The sequence below is a fragment of the Lissotriton helveticus genome, chromosome 5_1 (assembly GCF_964261635.1).
Source record: "Lissotriton helveticus chromosome 5_1, aLisHel1.1, whole genome shotgun sequence".
Classification (NCBI taxonomy): domain Eukaryota; kingdom Metazoa; phylum Chordata; class Amphibia; order Caudata; family Salamandridae; genus Lissotriton; species Lissotriton helveticus.
The window spans coordinates 1,044,359,300-1,044,379,860 of NC_136065.1; the positions used below are offsets into that span (position 1 = coordinate 1,044,359,300).

At 45.8% G+C, this 20,561-nt stretch overlaps 1 protein-coding gene across 1 annotated transcript in view; it reads right to left on the reverse strand.

The window, feature by feature from the left end:
* Positions 1-20,561, reverse strand: part of PI4K2A (phosphatidylinositol 4-kinase type 2 alpha) — a 243,754-nt gene that overhangs the window by 22,888 nt on the left and 200,305 nt on the right. The window contains exon 7 of the mRNA XM_078643573.1: positions 15,302-15,435. Within this exon, the coding sequence (XP_078499699.1) occupies positions 15,302-15,435 (134 nt within the window). The remainder of the gene's footprint in view (positions 1-15,301; positions 15,436-20,561) is intronic.

Here is a 20,561-nt window from a genome sequence, read left to right on the forward strand (position 1 = left end):
CTAGTAACTACTAAGCTTGTACAGGCCGTAGGCTACCCAAATAGATTCCTCAAAGAGGCTTGTCCTACTTGAGTATCGGCCCTGGAATCAGATTCGAGACAGTAATGTCTCGTAAAGGTATGAACTGATTTCCTATTTGCAGCCTTGCAAATCTCTGACATTGGAATGTCGTGCAAGAAGGCTACTGTAGCGGCCTTCCCTCTAGTGGAATGCGCTTTGGGTGACTGCAACAAAGGATTGCATGCAAGCTGATAAGCCAATTTAATGCAAGAGACAATCCATCTCGCGATGGACCTCTTGGCCGCTGGAAAACCTGTTCGCATTGAACCATAGTTCACAAACAGTTGATCCGTTTTCCTAATCCCTTTGGTCATTTCCAAATAGAACTTGAGCACTCTCTTAAGATCTAAGGAGTGAAGTGACCGCTCGGCTGGGGTCGTAGGATTTGGAAAAAACGAAGGGAGGGAAATGGACTGATTTATATGAAAATCAGAAATGACTTTAGGCAAGAAAGCTGGATGAGCCCTTAGGACTACCCTATTGTGATGAAAGACAGTATAAGGTTCTTTCGCACACAGAGCTTGAATCTCGCTGACTCTGCGAGCAGAGGTAATAGCCACCAAAAAGGCCGCCTTCCAAGAGAGATGTTGCGAAGAGGCCTTGTGGATGGGCTCAAAAGGCGGTGACATTAACCTGGATAGAACCAGGTTCAATTCCCATGGAGGAGAAGGATTTCGCACAGGGGGATACACTTTTTTCAACCCCTGGAGGAAGTCCTTAACCACTGGAACCTGAAAGAAAGAAACCTGATCAGGTGATTTTCTGTATGCTACTATGGCTGACAAATGCACCCTAATAGAAGCGTATTTTAAACCAGCAGTCGCTAGGGAAAGGAGGTATGGCAAGATGACGTCCTCCTGACCTTTAGTCGGATCAAGGTGATGATCCTTACACCATAAGAAAAACCTCTTCCACTTGAACGCATAGGACGCTCTCGTGGAAGGTCTCTTAGCCTCTTTTAAAATGTTCATGCACTCAGGAGGCAAGTTCAAATGTCCGTATTGCAGGACCTCAGGAGCCATGCTGTTAGGTTCAGTGAAGGGAGGTTGGGATGCATTATCCTCCCGTTCATCTTGCTCAACAGGTCCGGCCTGCAAGGGAGTCGTCTGTGTGGACACACAGACAGATGTAGAAGATCCGGGTAGCACCACTGCCGCGGCCAATCCGGAGCTATCAGGATCATTTCCATGTTTGACCTGCAGAGCTTGGAAACTACTCTCGGAATCAGAGCCAGGGGAGGAAACGCGTAAGCGAATGTCCCGGACCAATCCATCAGTAGAGCATTCCCCTGAGTCCCTGGCCGGTGGAACCTGGACGCGAAGGCGTGGCATTTGGAGTTTTCGTCATCTGCAAACAAATCTATGGTTGGACGACCCCAGCAACGAAAAAGCTCTTCTACTACTTCGTCGTTTAGCACCCAGTCTGGCTGATCTTCGAAGTGCCTGCTGAGTGCGTCTGCTTTTACGTTCAACTCGCCTGGAAGGTGTACTGCCACTACCGTAAGACCTCGAGAGAGGAGCCAAAGCCAGATTGCCTGAGCCTCTCGAGACAGAGGGCGAGACCTTGTGCCTCCTTGTTTGTTCAGACAGAACATGGTGGTCGTATTGTCCGTCTGAACTAGGACTGAGTTGGACTCTATCGCTGGGAAAAAAGCTTTGAGAGCCAGGAATACCGCTCTGAGTTCCAGCATATTGATGTGGTATGTCTGCTCCTGCGCAGACCACTGGCCTTGAATTTGAAGCGGACCCATGTGCGCTCCCCAACCTTGCAGAGAGGCATCCGTCACTATCGACTGGGTTGGAAGAAGCTGGTGAAACCGAACCCCCACCCGCAAATTCTTTCTCCGTGTCCACCATTTGATGGCATCTTTCGTCGCTTGGGAGAGCTTGATGCGATCCTCCCAAAGACCTGTCGCCTGGTCCCATTGATCCTCCAGAGCCTGCTGTAGAGGACGCATTCTCAGCCTGGCGTTTGGGATGAGAAAGATGCAGGATGCCATGGAACCCAGCAGGGATGCTACTTGTCGGGCTGTTGGAAGCCGAGATTCTAGCAGGATTCCACATTTCTGGTTCATGGAAAAAAGTCTCTCCTCCGAAGGAAACGCTTTTCCCACTTTTGTGTCCAGAACGGAGCCTAGGTAGTGAATTGACTGTGTAGGCCGCTGGACTGACTTCTCCAGATTCACATGGAGGCCGAGCCTGTGCAACTGGAGTAGACACAGATGTAGATCGTGTTTTACCTGCACTGGAGATGGACCTTTTAGGAGCCAGTCGTCCAGGTATGGGTAGATGAAGAGCCCCTTCTTGTGAAGAAAAGCCGCCACCACTGCCATGCATTTGGTGAAGACTCGTGGTGCGGACTTGAGACCGAAGGGTAGCACTGTGTACTGATAGTGTTTGTTCCCTACGACAAACCTCAAGTACTTGCGATGTTGTAGAGCAATAGGGATGTGAAAGTACGCATCTTGCAGGTCCACCGAACACATCCAATCCCCGACTTGAAAATGTGGGCATATTTGGTGAAGCGCCAACATGCGGAACTTTTCTCTGATGATGACCTTGTTTAGAAGTCGTAGATTGAGTATTGGTCTGAACTTGTCCTCCTGATCTTTTTTGGGGACAAGAAAGTAACTGGAGTAAACTCCCTTTCCTCTTTGAGCGAGAGGAACCTCCTCTATCGCTCTTTTTTGTAGTAGGACTTTTACCTCTCTTCGGAGCAAGCTTAGTTGGTGATGGTAAGCGCTCGTTGGAGGGATGCTCTTTGGAGGCGCACGGAAACGTAGTTTGTATCCATTGCGCAGTATATTCAGCACCCACTGATCCTTTATGATGATGACCCACTCTGCCAGGTGTTGTGAAGCACTTCCTCCCACTGGAGTGGGTAACGGCGTCAGAGGAAGCCACTGCTCAGGCTTTTCCTCCTCTTGTGGTGTTAGAGGATTGTTGATGACCTCCTCTACCTCTGCCAGGTTTACCTCGAAACTGGGGTTTCCCTTGGTTCTTATTTTGGGACCACTGAGGGGTTTGAACTCTCTGTTGAGCCCCTCTCCCCCTGTTGGTCTTGAAGCGGCGCTTGAATTCTTTCTTCTTCTCCAAGCCCACCGCTTTCACTGTGTCCAGTTCCGTCTTCATTCGGGTCATTTCCTCGTCAGCATGCTCCCCGAAGAGAGCGGAACCCGAAAAGGGGATGTAGGAGAGTAGGGTCTGCTATCCTATGGTCACCCCAAATTTTTGCTTTTTGCTTCACTGGTTTTCGACTACTGAGGCTGTGGGCCTGCTGATCAGACCCCCAGCCTGCTGTTCTCTCACTAAATTAATGATACATGTGCTATAGGCACATACCACAATTGGAAATGGACTCCTTGTCAGCCCCTGTATAATGCACTATAGGTGCCCAGGGCATAGGGGCCACCAAGGCCTACCAGGGGCTGCAGCATATCTTTTGCCACCCCTGGCTGGTTCTTAAATTGACACAACTGGCTGATCACTCAGCTGGGGTAAGGTGGTGTAATCACCCCTTACTTAGATATAGTATACCTATATCTAAACCTATATCTGGACACATATAAACCTGTGAGCCACTCCTATGGAAGGCCTCATCAATCCTGGAGGCAGAGTGCGTGGTTTAATGTGAGATGGAGCTCTAGCATGAGCTGAGCCTGTCTGCAGCTGTCGGGAACAACTCCCTAAGCTCTTTCAGGATAATGCCATACCATATACTCTTAAGTGCCTTATAATCCTCGCGGTTATATAGCAACTCTGGTTTGGCTTTATCAAAACATGTCGTGTAAGGTGTCATACGATTTGGAATACTATCCCCTCACCAGTTCTGGCGACGGGGATAGCATTCCACCCCTCTAGAGGGGTAAGACATGTTCCTTTACTTTAATGCGGTTAATTTCAAAAAGGGCCTTAGATCCACAAAATGGATGCCTCTGCCACAGACAAGAGTCTGGACCCCTGCAGCTGACCGAAACTCAGCAAATGGGGCCTGGACAAAGGGTTTCCTGCCACAGGAGGGTGTCACCACCCTCCAGACAGGAGATAGTGGATTGTAGCAGGGAGGTCTGAAAGAAACCAGACACTGCCTGGGGCGCACAAGGCTGCCCCTTGCATAATCCGGCCAAACCGGTTCTGGGGCACTCCAGCCCTCGTGCCAGGGCGGCCTGGATCAAAGGAAAGGGGTGTATCCACCCCCTTCCTGGGTCCCACCCATAGGGGGGGACCTAGCAGGTAATCACGCCCCCCAGATTCGAATAAGAGTGGGAGCAGTGCCAATGCACATCAGATTTCCTGGAAGAAACATTAGAAATGAAACTCTGGACCCTTGGACCTCCATCTCAACGTGGAAGCCCGAAGAATCTCCCTTGTGGTCAATGAGTGACCACCCTGCAGCAGCAGGCACCATCCAGCCCTCGACGTCTACTTGGTTGCAGTTCCCGCCGGAACTCGAGCGACTGAGACCGACGAGATCAAGCTTGCCTGCCTTCCAACAGCCCGATCCACAGTCCCTGCAGAGCTGAGACCCGTGGAGGCGACCGGAAGCGTGGGGCACGCCATCTTGAATTGACCACGAGACGCTGACCGTGCAGCCCACGAGTGACCCTCGAAGCTGTGCACCGGGGTTTGAGAAGCCCCAACCCTGAGCCACTCTTGCACCGAAGCTCACCCCTCTACACTCATCGAGTGCTGCGTGGGGCCCTTCTGCTACTTTTGGCTCAACGCGTTGGCCCGGTCACTTGCCAGCCGGCTAGTGGCCCCTGTGCCGACGAAAACTTGAAACCGACTTGTGAATCTGGTTGCTCCAGATCTGCACCAGCTCCCCTGAAAAGGAGCCCCCACTCTGACCTTCCTGGTTCGAGTGAGAAGCAATCTCCCGGTTCCGCGTGGATTGCTTTTGCCAAGTGTTGTTTGCTCCAATCTTGAAGCCGACAGCGCCGACGGTGAGAGCCTGCGTGGGACAGATCGTGACCTGCTCCTGGACGTCGTAGATGCCCCAGAGCCCACGTGACAGCGGAGAGAAGCACCGCGACAGCGACCTGATTGCGCCCGACATTGCCTGGTTCCGTCCTGGTTCCACCCTGGTCACTGCTGAGTGACCCAGACTCTGTCCCCTCTGCTTTCAGGTACTTTTCGACTCGAGTCCACTCTTGGACTCCACCGGACACTTCTCTTTCACCCCGCCTGCAGCCCTTTCAGCTTCAAGCACCAAGAGCCTGACGAAACCCGACTCAACTTCGACCCTGTGCACCCGCTTCCTGTGGGTGAGGTAACTTTGCTCCGCCGGTGTTCCCACACTGGTGCACACCTCTAGGGTCTGTGTCTTAAGTTTTGTTCCTCTAGGTTCAGCGGAAGTGTCCTTAAACTCTAACTTTGTCATTTTTACGCACCATTGGTTAACATTGGTGCATGCGTGCGCTTTCCGCACTGCTCCCGAATCCCGTGGGCCTCTCCCGACTTCAGCACTGCTTGTCCTGACTGCTCCCAGCGATTCCCTAGGCCCTAGGCCTAACCACTGTTCGATTGGTATCTCTTATACCACTTGTTTAGTATATGGTTTGAGTGGCCACCCGCCCTCATCCATAATTGTGCAACTTGTATGTTTAAACTGTGCTTTTGATTTAACGCTTGTGCCCCTTTATTCATAAAGAATACTGGGGATTGTTTTTAGTAATAAACACATATATTTTTATAATATATACTTGTGTGGTGTCCTTTCATTTGATATTACAAGATTGTATGTGGTAAAACAGCTCGCTTAACACGACCTCTTAAGTTAAGCCTTTAGGCTGCTTAGTCCATGCTACCCCTAGGATAGCTTGTCTAACAAGGTTGACTTACAACCTGACACCATAAGGGATTGTTTGGTCTGATAATAGGTGGTTCCAGAATTGGAAACATCACCTATCAGGCCAACTTCTCACAGGGGAGATTAAGGATGCGATGCTGAGCATCCGGCTTCAGGCCTGTAAGGCGCAACCATGCCGACCTCCTGGCACAAACCCCATGTGAATAGGAATGCGCCGCAAGGACAGCACCATCCGCAGCCGTGCTTATCATCTGATTCGTCCCATAAGGCTCTGTCGTATCGACCCAGAAGCACAGCCGCACTAGAAACCTTAAGAGTCGAAGCAGCTGAGTTGCAAACTTTGCGACCCCAGGAGTCTTGAGTCTTGCTGTCCTTGTCTGGTGGGACTGAAGAAGAACCGGCAACTGCGTGTGTCTTCCTCGCTGCTGCCACAATTACAGAGTCTGCTGGAGGGTCAGATCTTACAAAAACCGGATCAGAAGAGGCCGGTTTGTATTTCTTCTGAATGCGGGCTGGCACCGCTCTGATAGCCGCCGGAGTTAGGAATACCTCCTTGACAGGATCCATATTCCCCGGGACTAATGGCAGTAGAGGACGGGAGATCGCTTTTTTGTGTAAAGTCTAAAAAATGACTGTCGTTGTAACCGGAGGGGCAGACATTTCAATGCTCAGCTTCTGAGCTCCTCTTTGCAAGACGTCCAGATACGTGCCAATGTCATCCACTGGGGAGGATCTGGACGTAGGACTGTCCGTCAACGTAGGGGAGTAGTCCCTCTTGGAAGACTTGGTAGAAGAGGTAGATGAAGTAGACTGAGTTCGTCGACGTCTACGGTGAACACTGTGCCTCCTCTCTTGTGATCTTTTTGAACGCTCTTCCCGTCTAGAAGAGCGAGACCTGACTCGATCCCCTGGTTCTTTTCTGGGAGATCGGGGCCTTCTGGGAGATCTGGTTGGTGTTCTCACAGGAGATTTGCGCCTGGGAGGACTATGCTTGTCCATCTCCTCTACCAGATCCTGAAGGGGAGACCTGTGCTGTGAGCTGGCATAGTCCTGCATACGTTTTGCAGCCCCAGAATCTCTCCAATGGTCCAAAGATCTGTACCATCTAGGTGACAGTCTGACTTTATCCGCCCAAGGGTCTGTCCGACGCTCAGGAGATTTGCGCACAGGACTTCTGGACTTCGAAGATGCAGTTGAGGAGCCAGAGGACCTTGAAGTGGAATGACGGGAAGCTGACTCCGTTACCATAACCACATCTGAACACCTCGACGTCGAGCGATCTTCCCTCGTCGTCGAGTGCTTTCGGGGAGTCGGCGGATCAAACAATCTTGTCTTTGATTGTCTATGCAAGGATGTATGGTCTCTCGACGTCGAGCGGCGATGATCAGCCGCCGACGGAGTTCCCTGTCTCGACGTCGGACGACGATGCCCAGTCGTCGACGGAAGTCTTTTTCTCGACGTCGAACGACGATGTCCAGTCGTCGACGGAAGTCTTTCTCTCGACGTCGAACGACGATGTCCTGTCGTCGACGGAGCTCTCTGCCTCGACGTCGAGTGACGATGTCCAGTCGTCGACGGAGGTCTTTCTCTCGACGTCGAACGGTGATGATCAGCCGTCGACGGAGTTTTCTGCCTCGACGTCGAATGTCTGTGCGACGCCGGCGGAGGGGTATTGGGCACCCTCGACGCCGAGAGCTGACGAGACACCGACGGAGACTGCCTCCTCGACGCCGATCGACTTTTCCCTGTCGACGGCGGAGGGGTCTTGGTCCTCGACGCCGAACGCCGTTTCTTTGACGACGGCGGAGGAGTCACACTTCTCGACGCCGGTCGTCGTCTGGATGACGTCGGCAGAGGGGTGACCTCCCTCGACGCCGGTCGTCGCCTGGTTGACGACAGCGGAGGGGTCTTGGATCTCGACGCCGACCGTCGCCCGGTTGACGGCGGCGGAGTTCCCTTCCTCGACGTCGCCCGGTTGACGCCGGCGGAGGGGATTTCGACGATGGAACTGGATCCTTCGACGTCGTCGACGTACCTGGTCTTCTCTTCGACGGCGAGCCCGCCGTCGACGGTAGTTTAGACGATGAATGATCCACCGGTGGTTCTTTTCTCAGCGCCGAGCCCGACGCTGAAGGTGAAGGGTGTGAAGACTTCTTTCTGGAAGATGTATGAGTCTTCTTGGAGCCCTTCTTCACCGGAGATCTTCCTCTTGATGACCTATGAGCTAGGCCATAAATGCTAATCCTCTCCCTGTCCTTTAGAGTTCTTCCTGACAGGTGTTCACGATGAGGACAGGTGCCTGGATCGTGATCTTCAGGCAGACACAGGATACAGACGTCGTGGTTGTCCGATTTGGCCTTCTTGTTGCCACAAGAAGGACATTTGTCAAAGAGTGAAGGCATTCTCAGGAGAAAATGTTCACCAAACTGACTGAAAAAGGCAGTATCTTTCTTGGCTAGATGTTAAATGTCAAGTAAGAACAAAAAATTGTTAAAAGTGAAGAGTTTTTCTGTCAAAAAACAGAAAAAATAGTGGAGCTGTGTAACCAGGGTCCTTCACTGAAGGAGCCGGAAAGAACAACTGACCTAACTGTCACCCCTGAGGCATGATGGGATACTGGGGGCCATGGGTGCCTTAAAGGCACGGTGTCAGTTTATTGCTATGCAGCTACAGGTTAGCTTTTCAGTCTTTTTAGACTGTGTGTTTGCAATGCAGCCTGGGAGCTTTCTATGCTTCCAGTGAGTTATGAGAATTTCCACTGCTTTCTGAGCATTAAAACAGTTTCTGAAACAAACCTTGTGTTGTTTTCTCATGTTTATAATGCTTATTACTCATGTATGGTGGAAATTCTTTACAGCATATTTCAGCTCTGTTCTTTATTTGGCTGCTATTGCATGAATATATATATATATATATATATATATATATATATATATATATATATATATATATATATATATATATATGTGGGGCACATATAGTATAGTGTTTCCGGGGTCCCGCACATGGGCGGGAATATTCTAATGCTTATGACTATTGATGAGGATCCCCTGGAAGAGAAACTAAACTCACAAGATGTTTCAAAAAGTCTCTCTCATACCTAAAAAACAAGGTGACCTTATCATATCCCCATATTTCTTTATCCTATAGTGAAGCACTTTGTCAATGCACTTTATAAAGTTCCATGGTCCAGGGAACCATCCATTCAACTTGATACCTGGCAGAGGGTATAGTTACACCTGTTCCCTCGACGTGGAGATTCCTTGACATCATCATTTCTTTTTTTTCTTTTTAGATGTGATATTTTCAACGGCAGGAACCCAAAGTCTTGGACTTGCTCAAGAGCTATCTAAATGTGAAGTTACTCTTGAACACTTAAGATGGCATGCAGGCCATCAACTTTATATTAGAAATATTAATAGCTAACTAATTAAATCTGCATAATTTATCCAAAACTTTCTATAGTTTCCAAGATATCCCCGAGAACAAAAGCGCTGGAGTCACCCATCACAGGAGCATAAGAGGCACCACTGCGAAAAAGCTTCACTATCTGATTAATTTATAAAGAAATAAAGCAACGGTGCAAGTGGGCAACTTTTGCAATTGTTGGTAACTGTATGCTGAATACAAGCTTCTGGGTCTTTTGCATGCTAAAGAGAGGCCTCTTCACAGAACAATGAGGTGAGAGGACAGGTCACATAGAGTATCCACAGAGTGCTACCGAAGCTAAGTAGCTTGATCTTTTGATGGACACTTCTAACCGCAGATTCCTCACCTGAGAATAGAAACCGAAGCAGTACCTCCTGAAGACGGAGCATCTGTGGAGTGGGCTCAGACAAAAACCCCACTGTCAAAGCATTAGGCTTCATGAATACATGCACTGACACCTATTTTGCAGACTAGCATTGTCCAGAATGGACGCCCCACACACCAACTCAACTGTACCAGCATTTGCCCTGAAGAAATGGGCTCTCAAATCTTCCGGGTTTTGTTTCTTGGCCAGTGCATAGCAGATCTTAATGCAGAGGGCTATCCACCTCAACAGTGTCCTCTTCTGCAAAGCCTTCCCTTTCTCTACTTAGAAGATCCCCACAAAAAGCTGATCATCCACAGTAGGTTACTTGGTATACACTTTGTAAAATCTTAAAGGTTACAAATCTGTCCCAGCACCTGATGTAAACGGATTCTGTTGAGGGGAGTCTGGCAGCAAGTTTAACACTTCAAGCAGCAAATTGAATGTAATGAATTGCCACCACTCATTATCCATGGGTGTGTAGATCCTGAATTTTACCAAATGATAGTCCTTTTAGCCCTTTTACATGTTGAGACATTTTTCTCAACATCAGTGTGTCTTATTCTTTGGAATGGCGTTGGCGAGGCCCTAGATCCACTGCATTTTTCAAGAAACCCTCAACTCTCTAAGCTTCTAGTGTCAAAGGTCCTTCAATGGACTGCTCGACATCATGCACTAGTTCTTTCAGGTTCGTTCTGCACTACACATTGCAGCCCTTTAATACCATATTGGGTCCAACAGAGCTGACAAAATAGTATGCCTGGCCTTTGTTGGAGAGTCAGTTAATGTCTTCACCAGCCCAGCTCTAAATCACGCTCACAGATGAGTCAGAGCAACTCTCGTGCAGAGGGCCTTCCTAGTCCTTCACCACATGTGTATCTTTTACTATAGACATAAGAATTTCCCGGGGAGCATTTCTGGCCATATGTGAGCAGGCACTTGGTTCAAAAAAGGATTCCATCATTTTCTCAATTAGTCTTTCAGTGCCAGCCCAGCAATTATCGAAACCTATAGCATGGATTATAGCAGAGACAACAAAAGATAGTACAGCCATACTGATGGTCTCTAAAAAATTATTTTCAAAGGCCTGTCATTAGAGGAAGTAGCAACGATGACAATAGCAGTGTTCACATATATTTTGGATCCTCAATCTATTCCCTTCATATCTGCAATTACTCAATTTCCAGCTGTATACTAATATAAAACCAGGTCTCCACTAACTTCCCTGGTCAAATTGCATCTCGCTTCTCTTCTCTTGCTCTCCAAAAATAATTAAGGTTTCAGGACAGTTCCTAGGAAGACTCAAATCTCAAAGTACCAGTACTACAGGCATCATAAGTGTTGATGGTCATAGAACTCCTTAGGTGCACAGGCGCTAAGAAGTACCAAATGTACTAGAATATCCAAAGGTCCAAGCATCTGAGATGTCAGAGGCAAAGATGATGCTGAAAGTTACCATGAAATTTACTTTGCAACTTGTAACACACGTTTTTGCAGCTTTGCTATTCATATAATAGTAACATCTAAGGTTTGGAAAGCATAAAGAAGCTACAGGTCTTGACTCACTAATGCGCCTGCTTCACCAAAATCTTTGTCAATGGAATGGGTCAGTTACTTTCAAGGCCAGTCAGAAAAAGACTAAAGGGAAGGGCTACATACTGTGCCTGGTACTGCTTTCTTTCTTCACACAAATAACAGCACCACTTCCCCGAGGAGCTTCAAAGACACTGAGCACACTCCATAAAGCTGGTGGCATCAAGCTAGATGGTGTGAGGCCCAAGGATTCCAGACATTGAGGCTCTCGGGTGCAGAGAGGGTGCCCGTGGTTTTTGCAGGTAAATGTCAGTACAAGGCAAGAGAAGAGGGACTGTCTCTGAACCTGGGGGTCATGGTGCCCGCCTCAGAAGGCTCTAGGCACACCCTGAGATGGAGGGACATACAATAGACAGTATCTCATTTCACCGTGCGGCTTGCTCAATGCACTACTCCTGCAAAGGAGGCCCGGGGTTCACCCTGCTCCACAGGTGCCATCTTCCTAGTCTCCAATCCTTCGGCGTCCCTCCTGTGGGGATTCTACTAGCAGACAATAAATGGGAAAGAAAATGGGCCACAGCATCCTTCTTAGTGGGCTGTTGTAGGATTAATGTGAGGTGAGACTCGGGAGTAAAGTTAAACTACGACCCCCATCTTGGGCAGTTAAGCCACGCCTTGCACATAAGAATCTTGAGGAGCAGCACTACACTAATGATTTCTGCCTCAGTAAGTTTTTATAAGGAAGCCCTCTTCCTAAACATCAATCGCTACATCCTTATGGCATGCTGGTATCTAAAGCATAACGTTGAATAATGGTGTCTCATCTATTGAGGAAGACTTCAATGGATTTCAATCTATTCCTCCCTTCTGACAACAGTTAGCCTGTGAAAGCAACAATATTGCCAATAGTTAGCTAGAAATAGTTCATATTCTTTCTTTGAGTTGACTGACTGGTAATCTTTCACATGCTTTACTGAATTCCGCACCAGGATCAAAGCCAGCTGAACACAGAAAAACACAGTCAAAGAGAGAGGCAAGCAAAACTCCTTCATAGACACATGAATCAGTGGAACAATCTTTGGGGAGAAAGCAGCAGTTAGATACATAGGGAGGGCAACGGTACAGCTCACTAGCCAAATCACCTAGTTTAAAATAGAGCTAAAAAGAATCCAACAAAATATTTAAAAAATACTGTATACAATCAAAAATTAAAGAAACCTCGAAACGTTTACCAATGAAGAACCTCAAACCCATCTGACATGTTAAACAAGTGATTAGTAAACTGTTCAGCGAGTCAGTAGCACAGGGTTATACCTCCCCAAAGTGTAAAATAAACCAAATGTGATAATTATGTTGCAAACCAGGCACACTCTTAGTCTGTCCATGTACATAATCCATAAACAGAATATTTACCCAATTCCCCCAATCACACAGCATGTTTTAGTTGAGAAGACGAAATTAAACAGTGGAGATGACTGCATTTCTCAATGCTACCTTAGTTACTGTAATTAGGGTTTTATAATGTTATATTATGTGTGATGCACAACATAAAAAGATCACAGAATCGAAATATGGAAAGGGTGTAAAGAAGCTCAGAGCAGTCCAGTCAAATTAGTCAAGTCTTAGTCAGTTTTGAAATTAGATACGCATTCACTGGTCCATCAATTCAGCAGGCCACATTCTGGCCCTATTACAGATGTGCCAAGCTGATTGACTCGCCAGTCCAAACACAGTAGCAGTCCAACACCCAGATTGTACTGTACAGAACAGACTGCTTTTAGGGCAAAAACATTAATTTTGACTGTGGATGGTGCTAAACTGGCACATTGCCTGTAAATAGTAAGACAGGTAGCTTAACTATGGAAAAGAGTGATTAAGTGAGCAATCCAAAGACCCCGTTTGTGGCAGAGATGCCATCATGTAGTATTAGACCCTTTAAAAAAAATAGAGGGAGACAGGTCAGTGACACCGTGGCACAAGCGTGAAGGCAATGTAGTGAGTGATTTGTACCTGAATGGTACTTTCCTGATATAGGAGGAAGAGGAGGAACTTTTCAGGATTGGAGTTCTTAAAGTGCATGCATTCGGCGAGGACAGCTCGGAACTTATAGAAAATTGTGCCGGAGAGCATGAAAACAATGGAGGCGCTAATGAGTGTAGTGCAGGGAAAGAAATGGGGAACAAACGTTTAGAAAGCCCTGCAGAAGAAAAAGGGGCTCAGGCACATCTGGCCAGAAAAAGGATAGAACAATAAGCCTACATGGCATGACTGGGGAAGTGCCAACACAATACACACACCGGTGCTTGTTAGAAATGCTATCTGAAAAGAAAAAAAAGAAGACATACAATGTAAGTTTGATGCTATGGGACTAACCTTGACCGATAGCAATTCACTGGCTGTGTGTGAAGCTGCCTACCTCTGGGTGGGTAAGGGATGTGGAGGAATAGAGTAGCTAAGGAGAACAGATGAAAAATGGCTGAATAGTTGACAAACAGAGGACTTGGCAGAATGGAGAATTATACTAAAGGAGGTGCTGGACCCTCCAGATACAAGGCAAACTTAGATGAGACACTGAATAGGCAACATAAAGCAAATATGAGCATAGACAAATGAAGGCAAAGAGGCATACGGAGGTGAGAACTGAAGATGAAATGAATGTGATGCCATGTTAAATGAGTAAGGGCTGGCACAAGAGGGCTGCCAAGGTGTGAGATTAGATCAGAGATATTGCAAAAGGGGTGGGCGCTGGTATCTGATATAAGGAAAAATTAACAGAGGGGAACATGTAATAAGCGTTCACAAATAACAATCCAGGACTGAGCAGTTCTAACATTGGATCTGGAAGAGAAACACTTCTGCTATGAACTAATACACTGAAGAGAGCGCAGCTGTTTTGTGTGCATGACAAGCCTGCACTGTATAATCTTTCGAGAAAAAGATAGTGCAAGAAAAGGAAGTTTGATGCAGAGTCCTTGGCCAGTTAGAGCGGAATAAGCTGAATATAGCAATGTGTAATTAGGAGTGTTGACTATAGGCCTGATTTAGATCTTGGCACGACTGGTCTCTCCATCCCTTTTTCGGCAGTCTTCCCGCCCACTGCCTTTGTGGTCTGCGCGCTCGATTTAGATGTTGGCTGGTCACTGGAGGGAAGCCCTCTGCAGTCCTGCCGCCTCCACCAGAATCTTTCTCCCGCTTCCAAGGTGTCGGAGGCAGAAGCTGCTGTCGGAGGCAGATCCACCAAGATTCCTGCCATCCAGATTAGGATGTGCCTTTTCGTGGAGGCAACTGTGGTGGGGAAACCTCAAAGAACGAGTTCGCAGAATCGATGAAAAAGAAGTGAAAAGACACAATATTTTGGGGGTCCCCCCAATGAATCCATCTTGAACGCCACTGTCCAGGTCCTTCCTGTGCCGTCACTACTTGACCATGAAGCTCAGCCACCCCATTGTCATTGGAATCTATGGTAAGCTTTTGTGTTGAGTGTGGGTGTGCATTTAGTAGTGCATGTATCTTGTTGAATTGCAATGCTATATGTAACATTAATGGGCATTACACATCTCCTACATGTACATTATGACAGCTTCACTACATATATGTGTAATGAGATGAAAATAAGTAGTACTTACCTTTCTCCACGCCACCATGGCCTCTCTCCATCAGGACTCCACCGCCAGGACAATGCCAGCAGAATGGGAACATCTAAATCAGCTTGACGCAGTCCCGCCAGCATGACGGCAATGGAGTACTGTTAGCCAGCAGAGAAGGCCACTGCGGTCTCCTGTCTATTGCCGCAACATCTAAATACAGCGGGCAAATGGCTGTCAGCTTGACAGAGTATTTGGTACCGCCGCTGCGGCAGGCAGTAGCCAAGTTCTAAATCAGGCCTTAAATCTGCACATGAAATAATTTGATACAAAAATGTGCCAAAAATAGAACTTGTATTTAGACATTTAAAGAAGCTTAGGTAAGCCTAAGACGTACATACAACAAGCCTCCAATCATCTCAAGATATAAAAACAATCTGTCAACTGAGCACAACTAAACCTTTCAGGATCAAAAAAAGGAATACACATTCAAATTCAAATGAAGCACAATAAATAAACAAACCTTAAAAAGTTCATACAGGTCCTCCTCTAGATCCTTGACAAAGTTTGGGTCAGAAATCTTTGGTATAATCAGTTCTTTGATTTCTTGGGAAAAGGGAACTTTGGCCTGTGGCAGCCAGGCCCAATAAAAAGGATCTGAAGACCAAGTGAAAAGAAAGCACATCAGTGAAACAGTCACAACAGCACAAACCATTTACAAAAGAAATCTTGCAAGAAACAAAGAAACAATTGCAGTTTTAGGAATGAGCAACAGATAGTTGGCAGCAGTTCCCCAGGAAAACACGAGGCAGGAAGAGTGAGTCAGCTAGCACATTATTTCCGTTTTCCTCTAGGCTTCATTTGCAAAATACAACTTTGTATAATGCTGGCTTAATATCGCTTGTGTAACTCAAAGACTGCTATAAATTATCTGGTATATTTCACACATGTCTTAGCCACTTTAAACCCTGTAACCAATGATATTCTTCCACACTCCTATTACCTTGATTTCATGACTCCCTTTGTACAGTCTTTGGGGATCCTGGGCTTGTCGTTAATTAATGGGAAGTATTCAACGCGAGTCCTGCTGCTTACCAATGGCATTCCGGGGCCACCAATACTACGAAATTTCAATTGAATAACCATGTATTTATCTTTGGGCACTTGGCACTATGGCATTACGTACTGAGGGTAAGTAGTCAAGACTTTTTCCAGGAAGTGTAGGGCTTACATAATCAGATCTAGTATGACGGAGTCAGTAAGAAGTAATAACATAAGTATTCAGTCAGTGAAGTAACAAAGAAAGATGACACTTTTATTCAAAGAAAAGTAACATCAACAGTTATAAAAGGTACACATAAAACTGGATGGTGCTAGTACGTTCGGTACAAATGCGACTCAATGTTATACCATGGGGTTGGCCTCAGAAGCTTTAAGACCATTTGGTCTCCATCTAGTGGAAGGGGTATTTTTTTTAAGGTATGCAATTTTGAGATAGGGATAGAATGCGCACTATGTAACAAAGTTCTTGACGAGTCCTAGCACTTCAAAAGGCTTTGAATTGTGGGGTTAGCTTCCCATGCAAATCATGCAACACAACATCTAAATTTGGAACACGGCCCCACCTAAACATGTGTTGATGGATGGTGTGGGTAAAGTCCGGGGCATGGTAGCAAGTAATGTTCATGGAATTCTCCCAGCGCATGGTCTACTCCAGATCCTAACTGAACCTTCAAATGGCGTTTTTAAAATGTTTAAATGCTTGCAGCCTAGCAAGACTATTTGATACCCTAATGTGGCAAAATGTAAGGGGGTAAGATTTCATGAATGGGTGGCCGTGGTCAAGATTTTCTAGTGGTGAGGCACTCATGGGTGGTAGGGTGTCCACAGGATTCCCAAGGCTGCACCAGTTCAATGGGAGATTGAACTTTGGGGACAGGGTACAACTGCAATTATATACAGCACTACCTCTGAAAGCTTTAAGAACAGTAAAGAGAATTCCAATTTCCAGAATAACCAAAGCTATTCTACAGATTCAAACCACATGCTGGTGTCGGGACGTCTGAAGATTCAAAGTCCCTATTGGAATGGATGGAACCGGGCCAGATATCCTAAGGGTTCTACGTTGGTTAAGCATGGTGTACAATTAGCCATATCATTCTCTAGAACATTTACTACAGCTCCATATGCTGTTAGTATTAATTTCTTCTGCTGGCCAGCTTGGCCACTATGATCTTGCAATTCCTGAACAGTCTCAGTTTCATGAAGCGCACTCCCTTGCGGATTCACCTGTCAGCTTTGATAGTTGCAAATTTTCCAGATATCATGATAGTTCTTTTCTGGGGAGACTCAGTCCAGCTCTTCTTACATATGAGTAAGCAATCCTTCTCTTCACAGATCCTAGCAGCCCAGCTTCAGACAGACATTCACGCTAGCCGGTCAGTATGCAAGGAAAGCAATGACCCAGACGACATTCACCTTCAGGCAATATGTGTGGTCTACATTATTATAGCCAGTCAGCTGAGATCCAAGTGATGTATGAAGTTCCGGCTCAACAGTGCCAGTAATTATTCTCACTCTGTGGACAAGTCTGAAAGAAAGGGCCAACCAGATGGCAGTCTATTCCAAAGTTCAAACACTTACTTTGTTTCCTAATAAATTGGACTGGTCATGGTAATTATGTGTATTCCAAGTCAGACAGAGCACAGAAAAGATCAGCAACAGAAGAAAAAGGGAGAAGGGTGGGTTTCACTCTAGGAGGGAAAACAACAGGTAGAAAAATGGGTGTCCCCTCCCCCCATTTACCATGTTAAGCTGATGTGAGTATGAGGGGGCGTAGAAGAGACTGGGCCTGATTCACAAAGTTAAGTTACACTTCTGAGTACATTTATACTTTGTAGTAAGTTTACTACTTTCGGTTTTCACGAACGAAGTGAAAACTTACCACAAAAGTGTAAGTTACATGTTTCCACCACCAGAGTAATGCAATTGGCTTTCTCTTATGTGTACAACATGTTTTTGGGGGTGGGGTAGCACACCGTAGTTTATACGAAATATTTAACCAGTTTTCTTTTTGTCCAAATCGTGTGCACACTGGTGACGTGCTCAGCCCATGTAGCACGTAATTTTCTGAACATCTACATGGGAACCTTCAAGCTCCATCCAGTGGCAGAGCATATTTCAAATGCATGTGCAACCAATTTTTCACTTCTTCGCACTTTTCATAATTTCACGTTCATCTCTGTTCATTATTTTTCCACATTCATCACTCTTTTCATCCACATGCCAGGAAACTGCACTTTTCCAAGTTTCTTATGTAAATGCAGGGCCATCCGAACCTCTTTGCAAAAACATGTGCTGAAGCCAAAATCTGTGAAAAGCAGTTTTATTGTAACCCAATGCATTTCAGGCCTCTCAGGGCCTTTCTTCAGGGGTGACTGCAAGTACAAGATCCATAAATTAGCCCACTATACGTCACTCATCAACCACAGTAATATATACATCAATATTGTTCCCGCTGTTAACTTTGTTCATTGAGTTTTCAAAAGGATATAAGCATATTATGCGCGGAAGTTCTACTTCGCATACCAATACTTAATAGGTTATATCGCCATCAGTTACCTCCCAAAAGCTTTAAAAACCGTTTTATGGAAACCTGTATAACCAGCCCTCCCAGCGGAGTTTTAAACTTCACATTATTGCCCACTTCTTAAACATTCAAGCGCTTTTGCTAGCTTACCTGCTCTCTATACAAACAAACTTCCTCCCACCACGAGCGAGGTCATTTCACTTTGTGTCTATCAACCACTTCGTTATAAACGTGACTAGCGCCCCTCACAATATTCAGCCCTCGGGGGTAAGCACCCGGACAGCAAGGAGTACATAAGTGATATTTGGCAAAAGGCACGGCATCATTCCCATGCCAGGCGGAATACCTTGAATCCTGGAGTGTGTTTTATTTTGGTTTAAATATGACTGTTAAGTATTTCATGAGTACGGAAAAAGAGCATAAATGTGTCACAAAAAGCAGAGTTGTTTAATTTCTGTGCAGGAAAATACATTTGCATGGTATTTAGGTAGATTCCAGTCACATTAACATGTAGATATGATTGGTGCATCATGGGAGTAACAGAGTGAACGAGGAAGGTGAAGCATTCCACAGGTGCTAATGATGTTGCTTCAAGTGGGCGGATTATGGAGGGAGGAGCGCTAGTCACGTTTATAACGAAGTGGTTGATAGACACAAAGTGAAATAACCTTGCTCGTGGTGGGAGGAAGTTTGTTTGTATAGAGAGCAGGTAAGCTAGCAAAAGCGCTTGAATGTTTAAGAAGTGGGCAATAATGTAAAGTTTAAAACTCCGCTGGGAGGGCTGGTTATACAGGTTTCCATAAAACGGTTTTTAAAGCTTTTGGGAGGTAACTGATGGCGATATAACCTATTAAGTATTGGTATGCGAAGGAGAACTTCCGCGCATAATATGCTTATAGCCTTTGAAAACTCAATGAACAAAGTTAACAGCGGGAACAATATTGATGTATATATTACTGTGGTTGATGAGTGACGTGTAGTGGGCTAATTCATGTATCTTGTACTTGCAGTCACCCCTGAAGAAAGGTCCTGAGAGGCCTGAAATGCATTGGGTTACAATAAAACTGCTTTTCACGGATTTTGGCTTCAGCACGTGTTTTTGCTAAGAGGTTCGGATGGCCCTGCATTTACATAAGAAACTTGCAAAAAGGCTGTGGATGAAAAGAGTGATGAATGTGGAAAAATAATGAACAGAGATGAATGTGAAATTATGAAAAGTGCGAAGAAGTGAAAAATTGGTTGCACATGCATTTGAAATATGCTGTGCCACTGGATGGAGCTTGAAGGTGTTCCATGTAGATGTTTCTCTTATGTGTGTCACCCCCTGAATCTCTCCATGAACCTCCATGAGCCCCTTCCCTTTCCTTCCCTATACCACTCTTACTCCTTCATAATCCCATCCCCTTAAGTAGTTAGTCTGCCCCTTTTCCTACTCACTTCTGTGCCCTTCACACATTTACTACTAAAATGTATATTTACAAGTGCAGAGACTCTACAGTCAGGGCAGAGAACGACGCACACATAAGTATAGGTAAAACATACATTTTGTTGTACATTTACTAGTATAAAAAGAATGTACTACAAAGGGCAGTTTATGATTCAGGCCCTATGTGTTTTTCCTCCAAATTTAAAGTACAAAGTGGCAGAGGAACCTCCAGCTTAAGCAGCCATGAAGACAACATTGAAATGATCATGTCATGTGACACACAGTTCATGCATATGTTGCTGCACATATAAATAAGAAGGGCAAGCAACTCCAGTCACAATGTCTAGGCCATCTTAACTGTGGAGTAGTAGTAGGCTCCTCACAGATGTACAAGTAAAATGGTCTGTACCAGCAATTCCCACATATTCTGGGATCAGAAGGAAGCAGTCTCAACATAATCAATCATTCTGGAGCAAGCAGGTTCAGTAATGAATTACTATGCCCAATGCATATCTGTAATATTAAACTACACTTTCAGAAAAGAGTGAATTGGTTTATTTTTAGCAGAAATCATATTAAAGTAGTGAATGAGCAAGTAAATGTGGATTATTCACTCTCTAAAGTGATTATTACAGCTTGCTAACTAAATACAAGAACCATGGCTCTTCCAGCAAGCTCAAACAGACAGACGTATAACTGCTGAGACAAAATAATAAAGTACATTTCAGAGGGGTCTCCAATTAGCAAAAGAAATTAAAACTTTATTGA